The 17,756-nt window shown below is 32.5% G+C and overlaps 1 protein-coding gene and 1 long non-coding RNA gene across 3 annotated transcripts; one reads left to right on the top strand and one right to left on the bottom strand.

Annotated features, from left to right (window-relative positions):
- The first annotated feature begins 3,175 nt into the window (after positions 1-3,175).
- LOC139872852 (uncharacterized) lies at positions 3,176-4,313 on the top strand. Its single transcript, XM_071860814.1, has one exon. The coding sequence runs from the start codon at positions 3,176-3,178 to the stop codon at positions 4,178-4,180; it is 1,005 nt and encodes a 334-aa protein (XP_071716915.1). The 3' UTR covers positions 4,181-4,313.
- Positions 4,314-6,489: 2,176 nt separating this feature from the next.
- Positions 6,490-11,106, bottom strand: LOC139860289 (uncharacterized). 2 transcript variants are annotated; one of them, XR_011763201.1, is made up of 5 exons: positions 10,763-11,106; positions 8,949-9,853; positions 8,285-8,371; positions 7,621-7,698; positions 6,490-6,982 (listed from the first exon to the last, which is right to left on the bottom strand). It is a non-coding gene; the product is annotated as an uncharacterized lncRNA (long non-coding RNA). The 2 variants fall into 2 exon arrangements; XR_011763202.1 differs by lacking the exon at positions 10,763-11,106 and adding an exon at positions 10,316-10,402.
- Positions 11,107-17,756: the final 6,650 nt, after the last annotated feature.

Here is a 17,756-nt window from a genome sequence, read left to right as displayed (position 1 = left end):
TAACGTGTACCAAGTACGTAGCTCGCTTTAAACAATAAGTGACACTAACGGTCGTAAATGCATTCAAGGATCATGTTAAGCAACTAAGTACTTAAAAACACGTTGTAAGGCATTAACGAAAGTAATTAACATAATTAATGATCCCAGAATAAAATCTAAATTAGTACGCACAAATACGCAGTTTCTTGAAAGTAATAAATATAATTAAAAGTCGAAAAAGTCAGGTCGTTACAACTACTTTCTTATTTTATACGGATTATTATATATTATATATATAATTAAAAATTAATAGAGAAAATTAAATTGGCTTTTAATTGGATAATAGAAATGAAATTGAATTCTATTAGCTAATAGAAATGATATTCGTAATTTTTAATTTAGTCCATCCACTTTCAATTAAATGCTTTTAGTCTTTAGCCATTTTTCATTTTCACCCCTCCATTATTTACAATTCATCCCCTCCTACTTTCTTTTTTCCGCTTTTAATCCTCCCTCATTTTTCATTTACGATTTATCCCCTCCTACTTTTTTCCGCTTTTAATCCTCGTCCATTTTTCATTTACGATTACCCCTTCTACTTTTTTTGGTCCTTTTTTTAGCAACTTTACAAAAATGATAGCGGCAACACGTTGGACCTCTAGCGGCGAAGCGTGAACCACCATGCTTGTTGAACTCGAAATAAGTTAGATTGTACGTTTTAATTTTTTCATCTTATCAAACCATTTAAAAGTACAATCTTAGTTTGTTCTATATTGTACTTCTTAACGTTCACAACTATTCTGAGGTCACATATGACATATTTTAGTCTCGAGGTTTGTTGGTTCCATAGGTTTGTTGGTTTAGTCTCGTGATTTGTTGCTCTCGAGTGTTATACATGTTTAAAAAATAAAACTTTTATATATTAGCCCTTCCAGAATATTATAACTAGCCCTTCCAAAATACGTTGGAATATTTTCGCCCTCTCAGTAGTAAAGTTCAAGATCCGCCACTGGTTATATCGATATTGCGTACATACAAGCTACAGATCAAAAGTTATAGTGATATGAAAATTTTCGTTCATTCCTGACCACTCCAAGTCGCAAGGTCACAAGAGCACCTTGCGGCCTGTAGTTCACATTGTCATTCAGTCGCAAGACTCGTAAGGCACCTTGCTATTTGCGAGAGCATTTTGAAAATTTTCCTTATTTTGAAAGCGAATTGTTATAGTTCATTTGAAAAATGGACATTTTGATCCATAGCCCCTAAAATTAATGAATGTTTTACTTAATCAATCATACAGCTAATCAAATGTTTTACATAATTAGTCCAATAGCTCATACGAACAATTTCCTTTACCAGCTTGTCAAGTGTTCCATTTCTTAGGTTCAAAAGTTGTATATTTGGTAGGGACACCCCGACCCTGTGTTTTTTTTTGGAAACCCACCAGACTTACTCCGAAAGAATCGGATGCCCGAAAATTACCTCCATTGGGTCCCCACACATGTGACAGGAGCAATCATCATCCCACTGCCACAAGAGTTGTAAATTCTTGCGGCGAGTGGGGATTGCACATGCGCATGTTTTAGGTCTAAGCTTCCACATGATGGGTCTCATCTTCAAATGTACCGGGTACCACTGAGCTATTGCTAGTCCAACAATTTTTTCCCGACCCGTTAAAAACAGTAATCCATCTGATGCCATTTTTATTTATTTATTTATTTATAATTTATTTGTAGTAATTTTATTGGTAAACTTTGAGTTATTTTATCCACTTCAATTAATTTCATTTGCTTTAATTTTTTTTTCTTTTGTCTATCAAATTTAGCAAGTGTTCTAGATACCCTAACGCGTTAGACTCAAAGAATAAAAATTAGGTGATCAATATGTAATGTATACAACTATTTTTTATTATATACACAACAATATGTTTTAAAATGTTACATGTAACTATTTTTAATTATATACACAACCAATCGTGTTTTAAAATATTGTATTTGTATAACAGTGTAAAGTTAATTGCATATATAACAAAAATGACTCTACAAATATTAGTTCTCATAAAAATAACGTATAAGTTAAAATATTTACCAACCAATTATATATATATATATATATATATATATATATATATATATATATATATATATATATATATATATATATATATATATATATATATATATAGTGGTAGGATCAAGAGGGAAGTAACCAATCGGGGAGAAGCGGGGGGAAGCAAAAACTTTTTTTTTTTTCGTTTTTTGAAAAAACTTTGTTCACGAACATTATAGATGGGATGAAAATATGAACATTTAGTAGAGACACTTTGTGATAAATGTTTTTATTTTAGCGGGAAAATGCTTGAAGAAGTAATATATAACAATTGTCGTGTTTTTCGAGCATATGTTGAGGTTTTAGCTATTGGGGTTTTGATATTAGGGTTTATAGGGTTTGGATATTAGGGTTTATAAATTTAGGGTTTAGGGTTTAGATTTAGGGTTTAGATTTAGGATTTAGATTGAGTTTTTAACACAAACGGTTTAGAGTTTAGGGTTTAGGGTTTAGGGCTTAGGGTTTAGAGTTTGGTGTTTTGGGTTTATGGAATAAAACCAAAACACAAAACCCTAAACCCTAAGCCCTAAACTCTAAATCGGGCTAAATTTTACTTCACAAAACATGAAAAAAAATCTTTCATATTCTTCACGAACAATATTATCTTGAATGTTATTTTTATCGATCGTTTTCCCGTCTAAATAATAACTTTCATCACGAAGTGTCTCTTCTAAATGTTCATATTTTCGTGTGATCTTGATGCCGGGAAAAAAAAATTCCAAAAAAACGGAAAAAAAAAAAATTTTGCTTCCCCCGATTAGTTACTTCCCCATTGATCCTGCCTATATATATATATATATATATATATATATATATATATATATATATATATATATATATATATATATATATATATATATATATATAATGTAGTTAAATTTGTACACCTCATCAATCAATCATCCATCAAAACATTTCAAAACAAAAAGATACAAAATCTATCATCCACCCTCCTCAAAAACACATGCAACTCCACCCACTACTCCAACCATTTTTCTCTTCCACCATCTCTTCCAAACACCAAAATAAACACACATTCTCTTGTTTCTATCCTCATACATTAACCAATAATACACAAGTAAACAAAATGGAAGAATCTGCAACTTCTGTACCACAATCATTTTTATCATCCATTCAAAGCTGGTTCACTCCCACTATTCTTTTCATCTTCCTCAATCTTATGATTGCCACCATTTTCTTCTCCTCCAACTTACCTAACCAAAACAAACAAACACAACAACAAGACCAAGATCAAAACAAAAAACCCCAAAACCAAAATGAATCCAAACTCACTAGATCCCCATCCATCCTTCATCTTTTAAGATCTTACAATTTGTACCCACAAACGTCCCTACAACAACTTCCACCACAAGAACAAGAACCATTAGAACCTGCTACACAATTTGTGTTTAACCATTCATTCACTCATGAACAACATCCAAAACCCATTTCACCAAACACAAAAAGTTCCAATCTTGACTCGACCCGACCCTATCTCAACCATACCATCACCAACGAGGCAAAGCTCACTAATGAAAATCTTAAACCAAACCGACCCGATTTGAATCAGACTAATGAGGTGCCAGTGTCAGAACCAGTCGTAAAAGCACACACCCATTTGGTGTATGATAACAACCACACTATTGAAAAAATGACTGCCCATTTTCATCACGACCCGACCCATATGGAAAATGAGAACCATCCGGATCCAGAAGAAACCGATGAGTTCGACAGTTTGGATGAGATTTATAGAAAAATTACTGGTGGGCATGTGAACCGCACAAAGTCAGATACACTGCCGGCGTCCGGCGAACTCCCGGTGAAACTTCCGATGAAAATGAAAAAGTCAGCGAGTATGAAATCTGCGTTTTCACATTTTGAGGAGGATAATATAGTTGAAGCTCGTCGGCCTACAACGGTGAGAGAGCGGCGGTCGGCGGCGAAAGCGACGGAGGATGATGACGTGGAAGTGGATGCAAAAGCGGATGATTTCATTAACAAGTTTAAGCATCAGTTGAAGTTACAAAAGTTGGATTCCATTTCCAGGTATAAGGATATGGTAAATAGACGGAGTGAAGGTGAAATATATTAAATTACAGGGTGTTTTGTTTAACATTTTGCAACGCAAGAGATGTCTTGTTTAACATGAATCAAAGTTTTTTTTAGGGTTGATGTTTTTTTTTTTTTTTTTTTTTTTGACCTCTATCTCAAGGGGTGGGGATATAAAAGACAATTTTAGTTGCAAACTTTTATTGAAATATGAAATGAAATAAATAGATACTACTCCGTATAAAGTGTAATGATCCACATAGAATTAACTAGTTTTTTAGCTCTCGTTTCGCGTTCGGGATTCGGTTTTCAATGTATTTTATTGCGTTTATTTTGCAAAATTATTTCGTGGCTAACGATGATGTCGTTGAAGCGCAACTCGAGTCGAACGAAAAGGCATAACCCGTCAAAGATTTAGATGTTATCTTAAATTAACAATATATGTATATTTTCGCGTTTCGCTATGGAGTTATTGACTTTTTAAAATTTAACGCAATTAACTCGTTAGCTTATATTAAGACTCCGTATGATTTAAGAATAGAATATTTACTGAGTAATATCAAAAAAATTACTATATAATTTTTCAAAAAAATAATAAGACCCATATGTATATGTTGTTAATAGATGAAAATAGTAAAGGAACCCGTGAGGAAAAAATCAATGTGTATAAAATGTGGACTCAAATATTTATCGTTTTTTAAAAGGCGTCCGTTTTGCGTATAGTTAGTGATATTGTGTTCGTAAAGTTATTTCTAGCTTAACGATGGTGTCGGTAAAATTTAACTCGTTGCGGGCGAGGAGATATGACCCGTTGAATATTTGAGTGGAGTTTATTTAAGATTTTTTTTATGAAAATGTTAGTTTGACACTTTATCCCTGTTTGGGGGGTCGAATTTAATTTTTGAACAAAGTGTGGGGCCTTTTTTTGAAAAAAAAAGGTAAAAGGACGAAAATGCTATCGGTACTATTCATAATTTTTGTTTAATAGATAGTATGAAATTTTTTTATCGTCACTTGTATGAATTTGTAGTGGAGTCTTTACAATTTTTATAATTCTCTCTCAAATTTAGTTTTCGCATTCTTTCAACTAATATCTGAAATTAATGTTGAGGGAGTGATTTGGACTATGGTTTGATTCCTTGTGCCTTTCAAATAGATATAGTTGAACAATAATTTTATGTTGAATATGGTCCAAATTAAACTAGTAATCTTGTTTTTGCATTTATGTCTATAAATCAAATAGATGTACACAAACTTGGATTGACACTTAAAGTGGTTATGAATAGAACTTAGAAATTAGACCATTTTTAACGTTGTCTCTGACTTTACAGGCGTCAGGTGATGTACTTTTTAATGATGTGACAATGTCAATAAATGAAGTTTTTTTAATGAGTGTTAAATTTATGATGAGTGATGTGGTAAAATATTATTGAAGTTGGGTATAAATATTAAATATATTAATTAATAATATATAAATATTAATGCTGAAATCTGATTGGTTGACACATCCGTGACGCATATTTTTTCCGTCAGTTTCTTAACTGACGCCTTCGGAGCGTCTGGGGGCGTCAGAGTTAACGGCGTCAGGGCATCAGATTTTATGTCAAATCACATGACACGTCAATTTTGGAGGCGTCAAATTTCGAATTTGACGATGTGTAAGAATTGGTCTTAGAGGCATATATATGTAACTTCGGATATTACTAAAAATGAAAAGGTTTAGAATGTTTTTTTCTTTATTTTCATTAAAGTTAAAAAAAAATTACTTGTATTATTTGAATTAGAACAAACGTTTGATAATCGTACTTTATACTTTATCTATTGGAATTGGAATAGTAGCATGTGCATATGCTTATTAGACCACCCCTATGGTTAGTTACCCGTCCATTACCTGCTCATTACTCATAACTAATCATAGGCACCACTTAGTTACCCGCGTTAGTTACCCGCTTTCACTATAGATTTAACGGAAGAGTTATAGGAATTGCGGGTCCCGGTGCTTTTTATTGTTGGACTTGATGCTTTATTGCTTGTACGTTGTATATTAAGAGGAGTATTGTTTTAGCCATGATATGGAGTGTTTAGTTATGAGTTAGTTATAGGATATTGGTGTTGATGTGGCACTGATGTGGAAGGTTAAGAAGATGAATAGTTTAGTTACGATAGGTAGTGGCCTTAAATGATGGGTTGTTGTCATTACACGTGTGAATTGTTGCTTTCACAATATATACTTGTAACTAGATTTAAGAGCCCGTGCGTTGCACGAGTACTCTTAATCAAACAAACTGTAATCGTAAAATGTTATATCAATAGATATATGATATAGACAGTATCACAAGTATTGTTGTGGATGAAATAAACATACAATTGTAATATTAATGTATTACATTTTTTATGAAATGCTTTTCAAACAACATTATAACAAAATTAAAAGGGGTTAAAAAAAAGTATAGAAGCAATGAAGGATTAGTTACTCGCTTCGTTTATGTTTGACGGAAACTTGAGTTGCATATGTACAAATTGTTGCACCAAAAGCAATTAATATCTCCCATCTATGGCAAATCTTGACTTATGATATCAACTAAACCATCAAAGAACACATCTTTCATTATCGAAAATTTTCAAGTCCACACGTTTACGTGTATCACCGATCAAGCTCTAGTGCTCTTCCTTCTTTGGCATGGATCAACATTTTCATCATCCACCCTTGACAACACTTTACAACATGTACAACACTAACCGCACTCCACAAGAATAATCACTATACATGTTCATGTAAGCATCGCTTGTCAATTTGTTCAGAAGGTGTTATACAAATACCTTGTTGGAAGAACCCAGAAACTAACTACATGAACACAATACATGAAATAACACCTCAATATTCAAATGATACAACTCAATATCAGATTCTTGAAAGCTAAAAAGTACAAAAATGGAGTTTCATTGGGAAAACGTATTATTCAATGAATTGAGTAAAAAGCTTTGTAATAACAAAATGGATATCATGATAGAATGAAACTACAGACAAAATAAATACTTTCACTTTTCAAAATGAAAGTAGGATGTAACCCTATTGTAGACGACAACAACAACAACAACAACAACAACAACAACAACAACAACAACAACAACAACAACAACAACAAAACTCAATCCCACATGTGTAGGGTATGGGGGAGGTGAGACTTAGACAATCATTAAGCTGAAATATTTATTGAAAGCTGGTAAACAACATTACCATCCGAAACTCTTCATGTTCTCGGATTGCTCATGTAATGCATCTCAGTGTTTGGTCAATGCAAACACTTAAGAATATTGTGACATATCTTTATCATATATGTGTAAAAACGAATCCCCCACAAACTGTTTATGACTTTGTAATGTCAAACCAAAACTGTTATCATAGGTATGAAAATTCGTTTTTTAATAAACAATATGAATATGATAAGATTATAAGAACATATGAAATAAATAAGTACGTACCTTTGCATCAACCAGAATCATGTATGAAGTGAATTGTTTTAACTTCCTCCAAGCAGTCTTCTTCCACGTCTTAGGAACCTTAACAGTTAACACGAACTCCAGTCATTTCGTTGGTTGTTCAACAAATTATGAGTAAACTCGTTTATCAGTCATTTTTTTGTACCAAATTAAATGTGGATTAGAGGTGTGATAGTCAGGATTATATTATGCTAGTCTAATGTGATGAAGGAATTATATTTATAATCGTAGTGGTATAGTAGAGATGATAAATACTACTTAATAAACAGCCTTTGATCATTATAATTAACAACTGATCCTTAAAGTATAACCCTTTTTAAATTTTAGGGGGATTTGAATAAATATCTTTTAATGATATATCTTTACATTATAATTTATAATCATTTGATTTCGTATACCATAAATAGATGTGTCAAAAATAAGTTATCTTCAAAAATATAACTCCTCTTAGTTGACTGCTTAAATTAATTGAAAAGGTTACTATTAGTATTGGTGAGTAATAGGTCTGCATACCTTATCAGTCCACAGACAATTATTACACATATGTGTAATAATTTTTATCCTTCATACATTATAGCAAGAAATACTACAGCAAACAATTAGTTTTACGTAAGTGTAAATTATGTTGGGTAATAAGTATGCATACCTTATCAGGACATAGACTCTAATTATTGGTGGTTAAAGGCTGGAACTTTGTCTGGACAGGTCTGCATACTTTTCCAATGATAGAAGGCTTCACATATTCATTCATTGTTTTAGAGTTGCAGTCAGACACATACAATAACAATTTACAGTCGAAATACATAATGACAAACACATCATTTACACGCTAACTCAATTATTACCTTAGGATATTCACAAAGCAGAACTAATGTTTATGAGACTTGGCCCGGAAAATGTTTACTAATTACCCAAACCAACCCGCCCAAGTTGACACCTCTAACTGAAGAGAAACTTTTTGAGTGAAGAAAATTATTCGTTAGATGACTGGACAATAGTAAATGTCACATTCGTTGTGAAGTAAATAACTTCAATCACCATTAAACACACACAGTACAACATTAGCTTTATATATATCTCGAATTTTTAAATTGACACTTTACGATTCACCGTTTAAATCTACAGTCACCAAAAGGCTAAGAAATGTGCAAAGCGATGCAAAGATTTGTCTTAATTTTAAACCTTTACGATTAATAACAAAACAGGTTGTGATTCTTCTTGAGACCCACTTTAAGTCATGGAGGGATAGTCTACTGCACCCCGTACAAATAGTTTTCTAAAATAATGTTACTGAAATTAATAAGACTAACCTTCTCTTCAGGTAAGTCTTTGAGAACACAAACTTTCTAGGGTCTGCAACTGTTGAACTTTGCAGCAGTAGACAAAATGGGCTCACTGGCACAAACCAAACCCAAACTATTTTACTCAATCTCATCGAGTTTGTTTTTTTTCTCCTTCTATAAAATAGAGAAAAAAATAAAAACACTAACCCTTTGAGAACACTCCCTTCAGTGTTCAGGTTGACACAAATAAAAGCATGATGTCTGTTGTGTTCCACATCCCATCGGTTAGCCCGCCCATATTGCTACCGATAGGAATATAAATTTATTAACAATACCACCTATTTGGGTCGGTTAAATAAATAAAATACAGCCAGATCAACAATGTCAATTTTAACACAAATAGTTATACAATCACTCTCCACCTGTTTGTTGTGTTCATATATCGTTTGCTATGTATTTATATTGTACCTGACAACCTTATTTGATAAGGATAAATACTGATTCTAGTACTTTCTACAACGACATCTTAGTACAATAGGATCAGAAGCATCATCTTGCTTGCACATAACCCACGGGACACCGGTGTTCAACCCGACAGCCATTTTAGCAATCCAAGTCAAGTAAGCGTGGCCCGCTGCTCCAAATGAATGGCTTTCTGCCCCCATATTCGTTCTCTATCCGACCCATTTACCAATATATATAAGAAGCATACCCATATTTATTTATCTTAACATTATTTCATTCATTTATATAGTTATGTTTGGTTCTTAATAACACCCGCATAGTATGTCTAGTTAATGCTATAAACGATCAGAATTGTGCAAGAAAACGAAAGTTACCTGAGAGAAGTTGATTGGGCCACCTTGAGACTCAAATAACCTTTCATTCTTCATCATTTGGACTATTTATGTGGTGAACTTTTGCATTGCCATCTACAATTACCAGTCAACATTGTCACTAAAAATGCAAAATTTCATAAATTGGTAATATGCATGGTCAACTTTAATTCCTTGAAGAAAATATAGTTACTAATTTTATATAAAAAAAAATTATGTAAACTGCAAAATAGGGGATCAAAATATTTCGTATTATTTTGGTATATAGTTTCTATTAAAGGTGAGAAACAAAAGTATAACGGGTCAACCCACCCCATTTTTACCACTAAAGAGATGGTAATCATTTCTACCCGTTACCCAACCAACCCATTTTCTATGAAAACAGCATATGCAAGAATGACGAAACCAATTTTTCATTCAGATGGTTGAATTGTTTTTAACTAATAGCAAAACATTTCTTCAATGTTAATGAATCGATATAATCCAAAAACTACATATCACATCAAATAGTATAGCATTTAGTAGTTAAATATCATATAAAAAAATAAGAAATATAACTATAGAATGAAACACGTTCACCATCAACAGGCTTCCCGAAATGTTGAAACCATCAACAGGACTAATATGTGATAACGAACTTGGATGTTGGACCTGTTTATGAAAACCAATTTTCTTTTTTGTTGTAATTTTAAGTGCATAAGTTTGATTAAAACATACATCAATAACCTCTAATTTATGAAATCATGATCTGCAAGAATAATGAGGCAATTTTTCATTCAGACGATGATTGTATTTTTTATAACTAATAGCACACAACATGAATTCAATTTTAATGAATTGATACAATTAAAAAAATGCATATCACATCTCGTAGTATAGCATTTTTATTTCAAAGATCATATCACAAGATAAGAAATCTAAGTAAACACATTAGAACCCTAATATGTAAAATTCAGAAATTAATCCAAAAAGTAACCCAATCAATAGGCATGGTTAGTTACATACAGAGTACTTCTTTTGACAGAATCGATGAATGAAGAATCTGATTGCAGAGACATGAAGAAAACTTCTAATGGCGCTGAATCGGCATGTGTTGGCGATGATCGCAGTTACTCGATAACCATCTGCTGATAACTGATTCGATATCTGTATTAGGGTTTGATGCAGATTGAAGAAATTTGGGGTTTTTTTTCCTGTGGTTTCTTCAGGCCCGTATCAAATGCCAGCGTGGAATGTATTAAGGGCTAATTAGGCGTGATTAGAAAGTAATTAGGGACTGCCACGTCAGCAATATGGCTTAAGGGATCATTAGGGGTTGACAACTTGGATTAACTTTCACGATTTATAGATGTAGAAGAAGAAGAAGATAGATAGATTTTGCCCATTGCCTTGTGGGCCGCATTACAACAATAAACCATACAAACAAGTTTTTGTTATAATTCAGTAGGCTTATAACTACCTTTAGTGGTTTGATTCTTGATGTTATAATTCAGTAGACTTATAACTACCTTTAGTGATTTGATTCTTGATTAAGAATACTAATAATGAAGTGTAAGAACAAAGATGATAATGGAGAGAAAGAAAGAAACACTTTGTAAATGTGAGAAATGGTGCAAGTTTAATGCTTGCATTCATGACTATTTATAGCAAAAATATCACAAGTTTAGGTAATACAATAATATTACTTTTGTGTATCAATAATTGACTATCCATTTTTATATATATATATATATATATATATATATATATATATTATAACACTCCTCCTTGGATAGCAATTTTGTTTGTTGAAGATCAACTGTAAGTTACTGCCTCGTTAAAAACCTTGCTAAAGAAAACCCAGTGGGAAAAACTTTAGCTAAGGGAAAAAGAGTGCAGCATGGAGTTGACTCCCCCTCAAGTAGATATCGCTTCGGTTGTTACATCTTTTGAACATGTCTCATGCCAATGTTATGAACGTGTGTTCTGAAAATAGCAGTTGGAAGTGCTTTCGTGAAAAGATCAGCAGAGTTTTTGCTGGATTGAACATATCTCATTTCAATCTCGTTGTCCTTAATGAGATTTTGAGTGTATGAGAAGAATCTAGGAGGTATGTGTTTGGTTCGGTCACTTTTGATATACCCTTCTTTCATTTGTGCTATGCAAGCTGCATTATCTTCATAGATAATTGTTGGACTTTTATCGCGTTCTAGTCCACAAGAATCAGTAATGATTTGTGTCATTGATCTCAACCAAAAACATTCCCGAGTAGCTTCATGTAATGCAATCACTTCGGCATGATTTGATGATGTAGCAAAAAGTGTTTGTTTTTGAGAACGTCATGATATTACAGTACCTCCATTTAGGAATACATATCCAGTTTGAGATTTAGCTTTATGTGGATCAGATAAATAACCTGCATCAGCATAATCAACCAAATCTTGTTTTGATTCGTTAGAATAAAATAATCCTAAATCAGTAGTTCCTCGAAGGTATCGAAATATGTGTTTGATCCCATTCTAGTGTCTTTTGGTAGGAGCAGAGCTGAACCTTGCCAACAAATTAACTGCAAAAGAAATGTCAGGTCTTGTACAATTTGTAAGATACATAAGAGCTCCAATTGCACTAAGATATGGTACTTCTGGTCCAAGAATATCTTCATGATCTTCACATGGACGAAATGGATCAGTTTCAACATTGAGTGATCTAACAACCATAGGAGTACTTAATGGTTTTGCCTTGTCCATATTGAAACGTTTCAAAATCTTTTCAGTATATGTTGTTTGATGTACAAGTAAACCATTAGGCATATGCTCAATTTGTAAACCAAGGCAATACTTGGTTTTTCCGAGATCTTTCATTTCAAATTCTTTCTTTAGAAGTTGAATGGCTTCATAGATCTCTTTATTTGTACCTATGATGTTAAGATCATCAACATAAACAGCTATGATCACATATCCGGATGTTATTTTCTTAATGAAAACACAAGGGCAAGTAAGGTTATTTGTATACCCTTTGCTTATCAAGTAATCACTTAATCGGTTATACCGCATACGTCCCGATTGTTTTAACCCATATAAATATCTTTGTAATTTAATCGAATACATTTCTTTGGGTTTTGCATTTGATGCTTCTGGTACCTTAAATCCTTCAGGTATCTTCATATATATATCACTATCAAGTGATCCATATAGGTAAGCAGTCACAACATCCATGAGATGCATTTCTAAATTTTTAGAAACTGCCAGGCTGATTAAGTACCTAAAAGTAATTGCATCCATAACAGGGGAATAAGTTTCTTCATAATCAATTCCCGATCTTTGAGAAAAACCTTGAGCTACAAGTCTAGCTTTATACCTTGTAACTTCATTTTTCTCATTTCTTTTTCGGACAAAAATCCATCTGTATCCTACAGGTTTCACATCTTTAGGAGTGAGAATGATGGATCCGAAAACTTTTCTTTTATTGAGTGATTCTAATTCAGCTCGTATTGCTTCTTTCCATTGAGCCCAATCATGTCTATTTTGACATTCAACTATAGATGTTGGTTCTGGATCATCATCATTATTCATGATGTCATATGCAACATTAAATGAAAATTTCTCATCAAGATTTTTCATTTCATTTCGGTTCCATAATATTTTTGAATATGCATAATTGATTGCAATTTCTGTATTGACATCATCAATCTCCTCTGCAGTAGGAGTACTGATTTGTGGTTCTTCTTGAACACTTTCTTTTACTTCATTATCAGCTGATTTTCTTTTTCGAGGATTTTTATCCTTTGAACCAATTGGTCTTCCACGTTTCTGACGTGGCAAAGATTCATGAGTGACGTTATTGCCAGCTTTTGGAATTTCAATTCGAGTTGGAGTATTTACTGCTGGTATATATGATTTTGTCACCGTTTTTGTATCTGTAAATGCATCAGGCAATTGATTTGCAAGTTCTTGTATATGCACATGAGCAACAGAATGTTCAACAACAATTCCTATAGACATGCAATAGTCATTAAATGCTTGAGATGTAAATTCACCAGCATTATCAAGTCTCACCCTTTTAATGGTGTAATCAGGAAAATGAGCTCTCAATTTAATAATTTGGGCAAGAAATTTTGCAAATGCCACATTACGGCTTGATAACAGACAAACATGAGACCATCTGCTAGATGCGTCTATTAGAACCATGAAATATCTAAATGGTCCACATGGTGGATGAATTGGTCCACATATATCACCTTGAATTCTTTCAAGAAACATTGGTGATTCTTTCTCAACCTTAAGTGGTGAGGGTCTAGTTATCAATTTTCCAAGAGAGCAAGATGTACATGGAACCATTGTATTATGATGGATTTTTCTATCCTTTAGTGGATGTCCATGAGTACATTCAATAATCCTTTTCATCATTGTTGATCCTGGATGGCCTAATCTGTTATGCCATAAACTAATACACCAGGATCAATATATTTTTCGTTAACTACCATATGTATTTCTGGTACATTTATATGTGTATAATGTAATCCAGAACTAAGTCTTGGCAGTTTTTCAACCACATGACTCTTGTCAGTGATACTTAAATATTTCTCATTTTCTGTTGTCACTGACTGATAATCATACCCGTTAAGGTATATGTCGGAGAAACTCAATAAATTTCTGCTTGACTTGGGAGAAAATAAGGCATCATTTATTAAAAATTTTGTACCATTTGGTAGTATGAAATTTGCCTTTCCTATCCCTTTTATCAAGTTAGCAGGTCCTGATATTGTATGTATAGTTCCTTCCGTTGGTTTTAGATCAATAAAATATTTCTCGGATTTAAGTATAGTGTGTGTAGTTCCACTGTCTGCTATACAGAGATCTCCACCACTTGATTGATGTTGTATTCCAGCAAAATTCATATTGAACTTCATATATAAGAAATAAATAGTGAGTACATTAATATTACACAATATTTTAAACGCAAATAGATAGTACTGAAACATTTAGCAAACATAATGACAAAGACAGACGATATTAAATCGTTTATTTTTCGAAAGACACACAACTTAAACATTCAAGAAATCTTCATATAAATCAGATGGTTTCTCAGTGACTGTTGGATCGACGTTATCCACAAAGTTTACTTCCTTTTCTTTATCTTTCAGCGAATCCTGATACATCTTAACAAGATGTTTAGATGTTCGGCAAGTATTAGCCCAGTGGCCCATTCTACCACATCTGTAGCAAGATTCTTCAGAATTTTTAGAAGAATTTTCTTCAACATCTTGTTTAGTGGGCTTGTTTTGTGGTTGATACTTATATTTTCGTGGATTATTATTTCTTTGACCACCACGGCCACGACCACGACCACGTCCTCGCCCATTACCATTACCATAAGGATGGTTTCTACCATAGTTATGGCTTTTGGCATGATGATGGTGATGGTTATTATAACCACGACCTTGCCCGCGTCCTTGTCCCTGTTTATAATTATTTGCAGTATTTGCTTCAGGGATTGCAAGTGTACCAGTAGGACGGGATTGCTGATTTTTCATTAATAGCTCATCATTTTGCTCTGCAACTAAGAGATATGAATTAAGTTCAGGATATGTTTTGAACTTTAGCATTCTCAAATTTCTTTGCACTGTGATGTTTGCAGCATTCATTGTGGAGAAAGTTTTCTCCATCATGTCTGCATCACTTATTTCATGTCCACAGAATTTAAGTTGTGAACATGTATTATACAGAGCTGAGCTATATTCTTTTACTTTCTTAAAGTCTTGGAACCTTAATGTTCTCCATTGTTCCATAGCAGCTGGAAGTAAAATTTCTCTTTGATTATTGAATCTGCTTTTGAGACCTTCCCATAAAACATGGGGATCTTCTACAATCACATAATTATTTTGTAAGCATTCATCAATATGTTGATAAATAAAGCAACATGCCGTTGCTTGTTCTTTTTCAGAACAAGTGTTGTTTTCATTTATGGCTTCAAGAATGCCCATTGATTTAAGATGCATTTTTACTTTTATAACCCATGGCATGTAGTTGTTTCCAGTTGATTCTAAAGGAGTAAATTTAAGCTTTTCCAGATTCGACATTTTCTATTAAAACAAACAACATGATAAATTATAGTCACTTTATATTCATAAGTATATAAACATTAAACATAAATTTAATATAACATAAATGATAAGTAGGTGACAGTGTCGACCATATGTAAGCAATCATTAATAAATGTTATATAACATAAATATAAATATTAGTAAACATAAATGATAATTAGGCGACAGTGTCGGCCATATAAATGTTAGATAATAGAAATATAAATGTTAGTAACATAAATGATAATTAGGCGACAGTGTTGGCCATATAAATGTTAGATAATTGAAATATAAATGTTAGTAACATAAATGATAATTAGACGACAGTGTCGACCATATATTATTCAGGTGGTATAACCGACCATATATCATTTAGGTGGCAGAGCCAACCATAATTAGTATTAAGATTATCGTGCTGATAACGTGTTATAATTCAGTAGGCTTATAACTACCTTTAGTGGTTTGATTCTTGATGTTATAATTCAGTAGGCTTATAACTACCTTTAGTGATTTGATTCTTGATTAAGAATGCTAATAATGAAGTGTAAGAACAAAGATGATAATGGAGAGAAAGAAAGAAACACTTTGTAAGTGTGAGAAATGGTGCAAGTTTAATGCTTGTATTCATGGCTATTTATAGCAAAAATATCACAAGTTTAGGTAATACAATAATATTACTTTTGTATATCAATAATTGACTATCCATTTATATATATATTTATATATTATAACAGTTTTTTTTCTTTTCTTCTTTATTCCTTTTGTTATGTCTATAGAGTATAGACACTTTAGACAATTTAGTTACGTAGATGTCCAATAGGAACCGAATTAAGATGTAGTTTGAAAAATTGAATTGTTTCATGTGGTGAGCCATGAGTTTTACTTTAGTATACGCTCTTAATTCAGCAAGTGATTATATTATACGGAGTAATCGTTTTCTATGTACGTACGTCTGTTTGTTAAGTCTTTTAAATTAGTTAACGTATAAAATATGAAAATTTTCTTTGTTTTTACTGTGTATCCCGTCCATGTATTAGATGTAGGGGTGGTCAGTATTTAGTTTGAAACCGTTTAACCTGAAAATCAAACCGAACCAAATCGGGAAAAACCGAAACCGAATTTGTAAAATGATTTTTCGATCGAGTAAAACCGAATTTGAATTCGGTTTTCGGTTTTGAAAATTCTGAATTCGGTTAAACCGAAAACCGAATTCAAAAATCTTAATATATATAATTTGTATATTTATGTTTTAATGTTATTATATTTTGGGATCCAATCATCTAAAGAGGTTCTCGCTCATATGACGATTAGGTGACATACATTATATTTATGTTACTCAAATTATTATGTTCATCTTCTTAATAACGGAAGCAATAAATGTTACAATTAAACTGTAAATATTAATAAATCATCGGATTCTTGATTATTTAATAGTACGTCAACGTTTTAGGTTGTAAATAACTAAGACGTTAGTAATACCACAATTAAACTACCATGTTTTTGAATGTTTTCATGATTTTCGGTTTTAACTGAAACCGAACCGAATTCGAATTCGGTTTTTGGTTCGGCTTTCGGCTTTGCTCAAAAAATTTCAAATTCGAATGCATCGAACCGAATACACCGAACAAACTGAAAACTGAATCGATGAACACCCCTAATTAAAAGGGTATAAGCTTCATATTTAGAATTAGAAGGGTCAATTGCTTACTTTTTTGTTTTGGTTAGTAGTGTTGTGTTATTGGTCTAAGTGTTTTTAGTTGAGTTACTTAGAAATGCTAGGATGACAAAAATCTTACAAGCACATTTTCACAAAGGGATGTGATTCTCACACATTATTTTTTGATCTATGTACACTTTTGTCTCATAAACTTACAGTTATGCCCCTAGATTAATCTAGGTAGTTGAACTTATATTATTATTGTAATTATAAATTATAAT

This window comes from Rutidosis leptorrhynchoides, chromosome 1 (genome assembly GCF_046630445.1).
Source record: "Rutidosis leptorrhynchoides isolate AG116_Rl617_1_P2 chromosome 1, CSIRO_AGI_Rlap_v1, whole genome shotgun sequence".
NCBI classification, from domain to species: Eukaryota; Viridiplantae; Streptophyta; class Magnoliopsida; order Asterales; family Asteraceae; genus Rutidosis; species Rutidosis leptorrhynchoides.
Note: the sequence above shows the minus strand (reverse complement) of the source record. Positions and strands in the feature narration are given on the sequence as shown.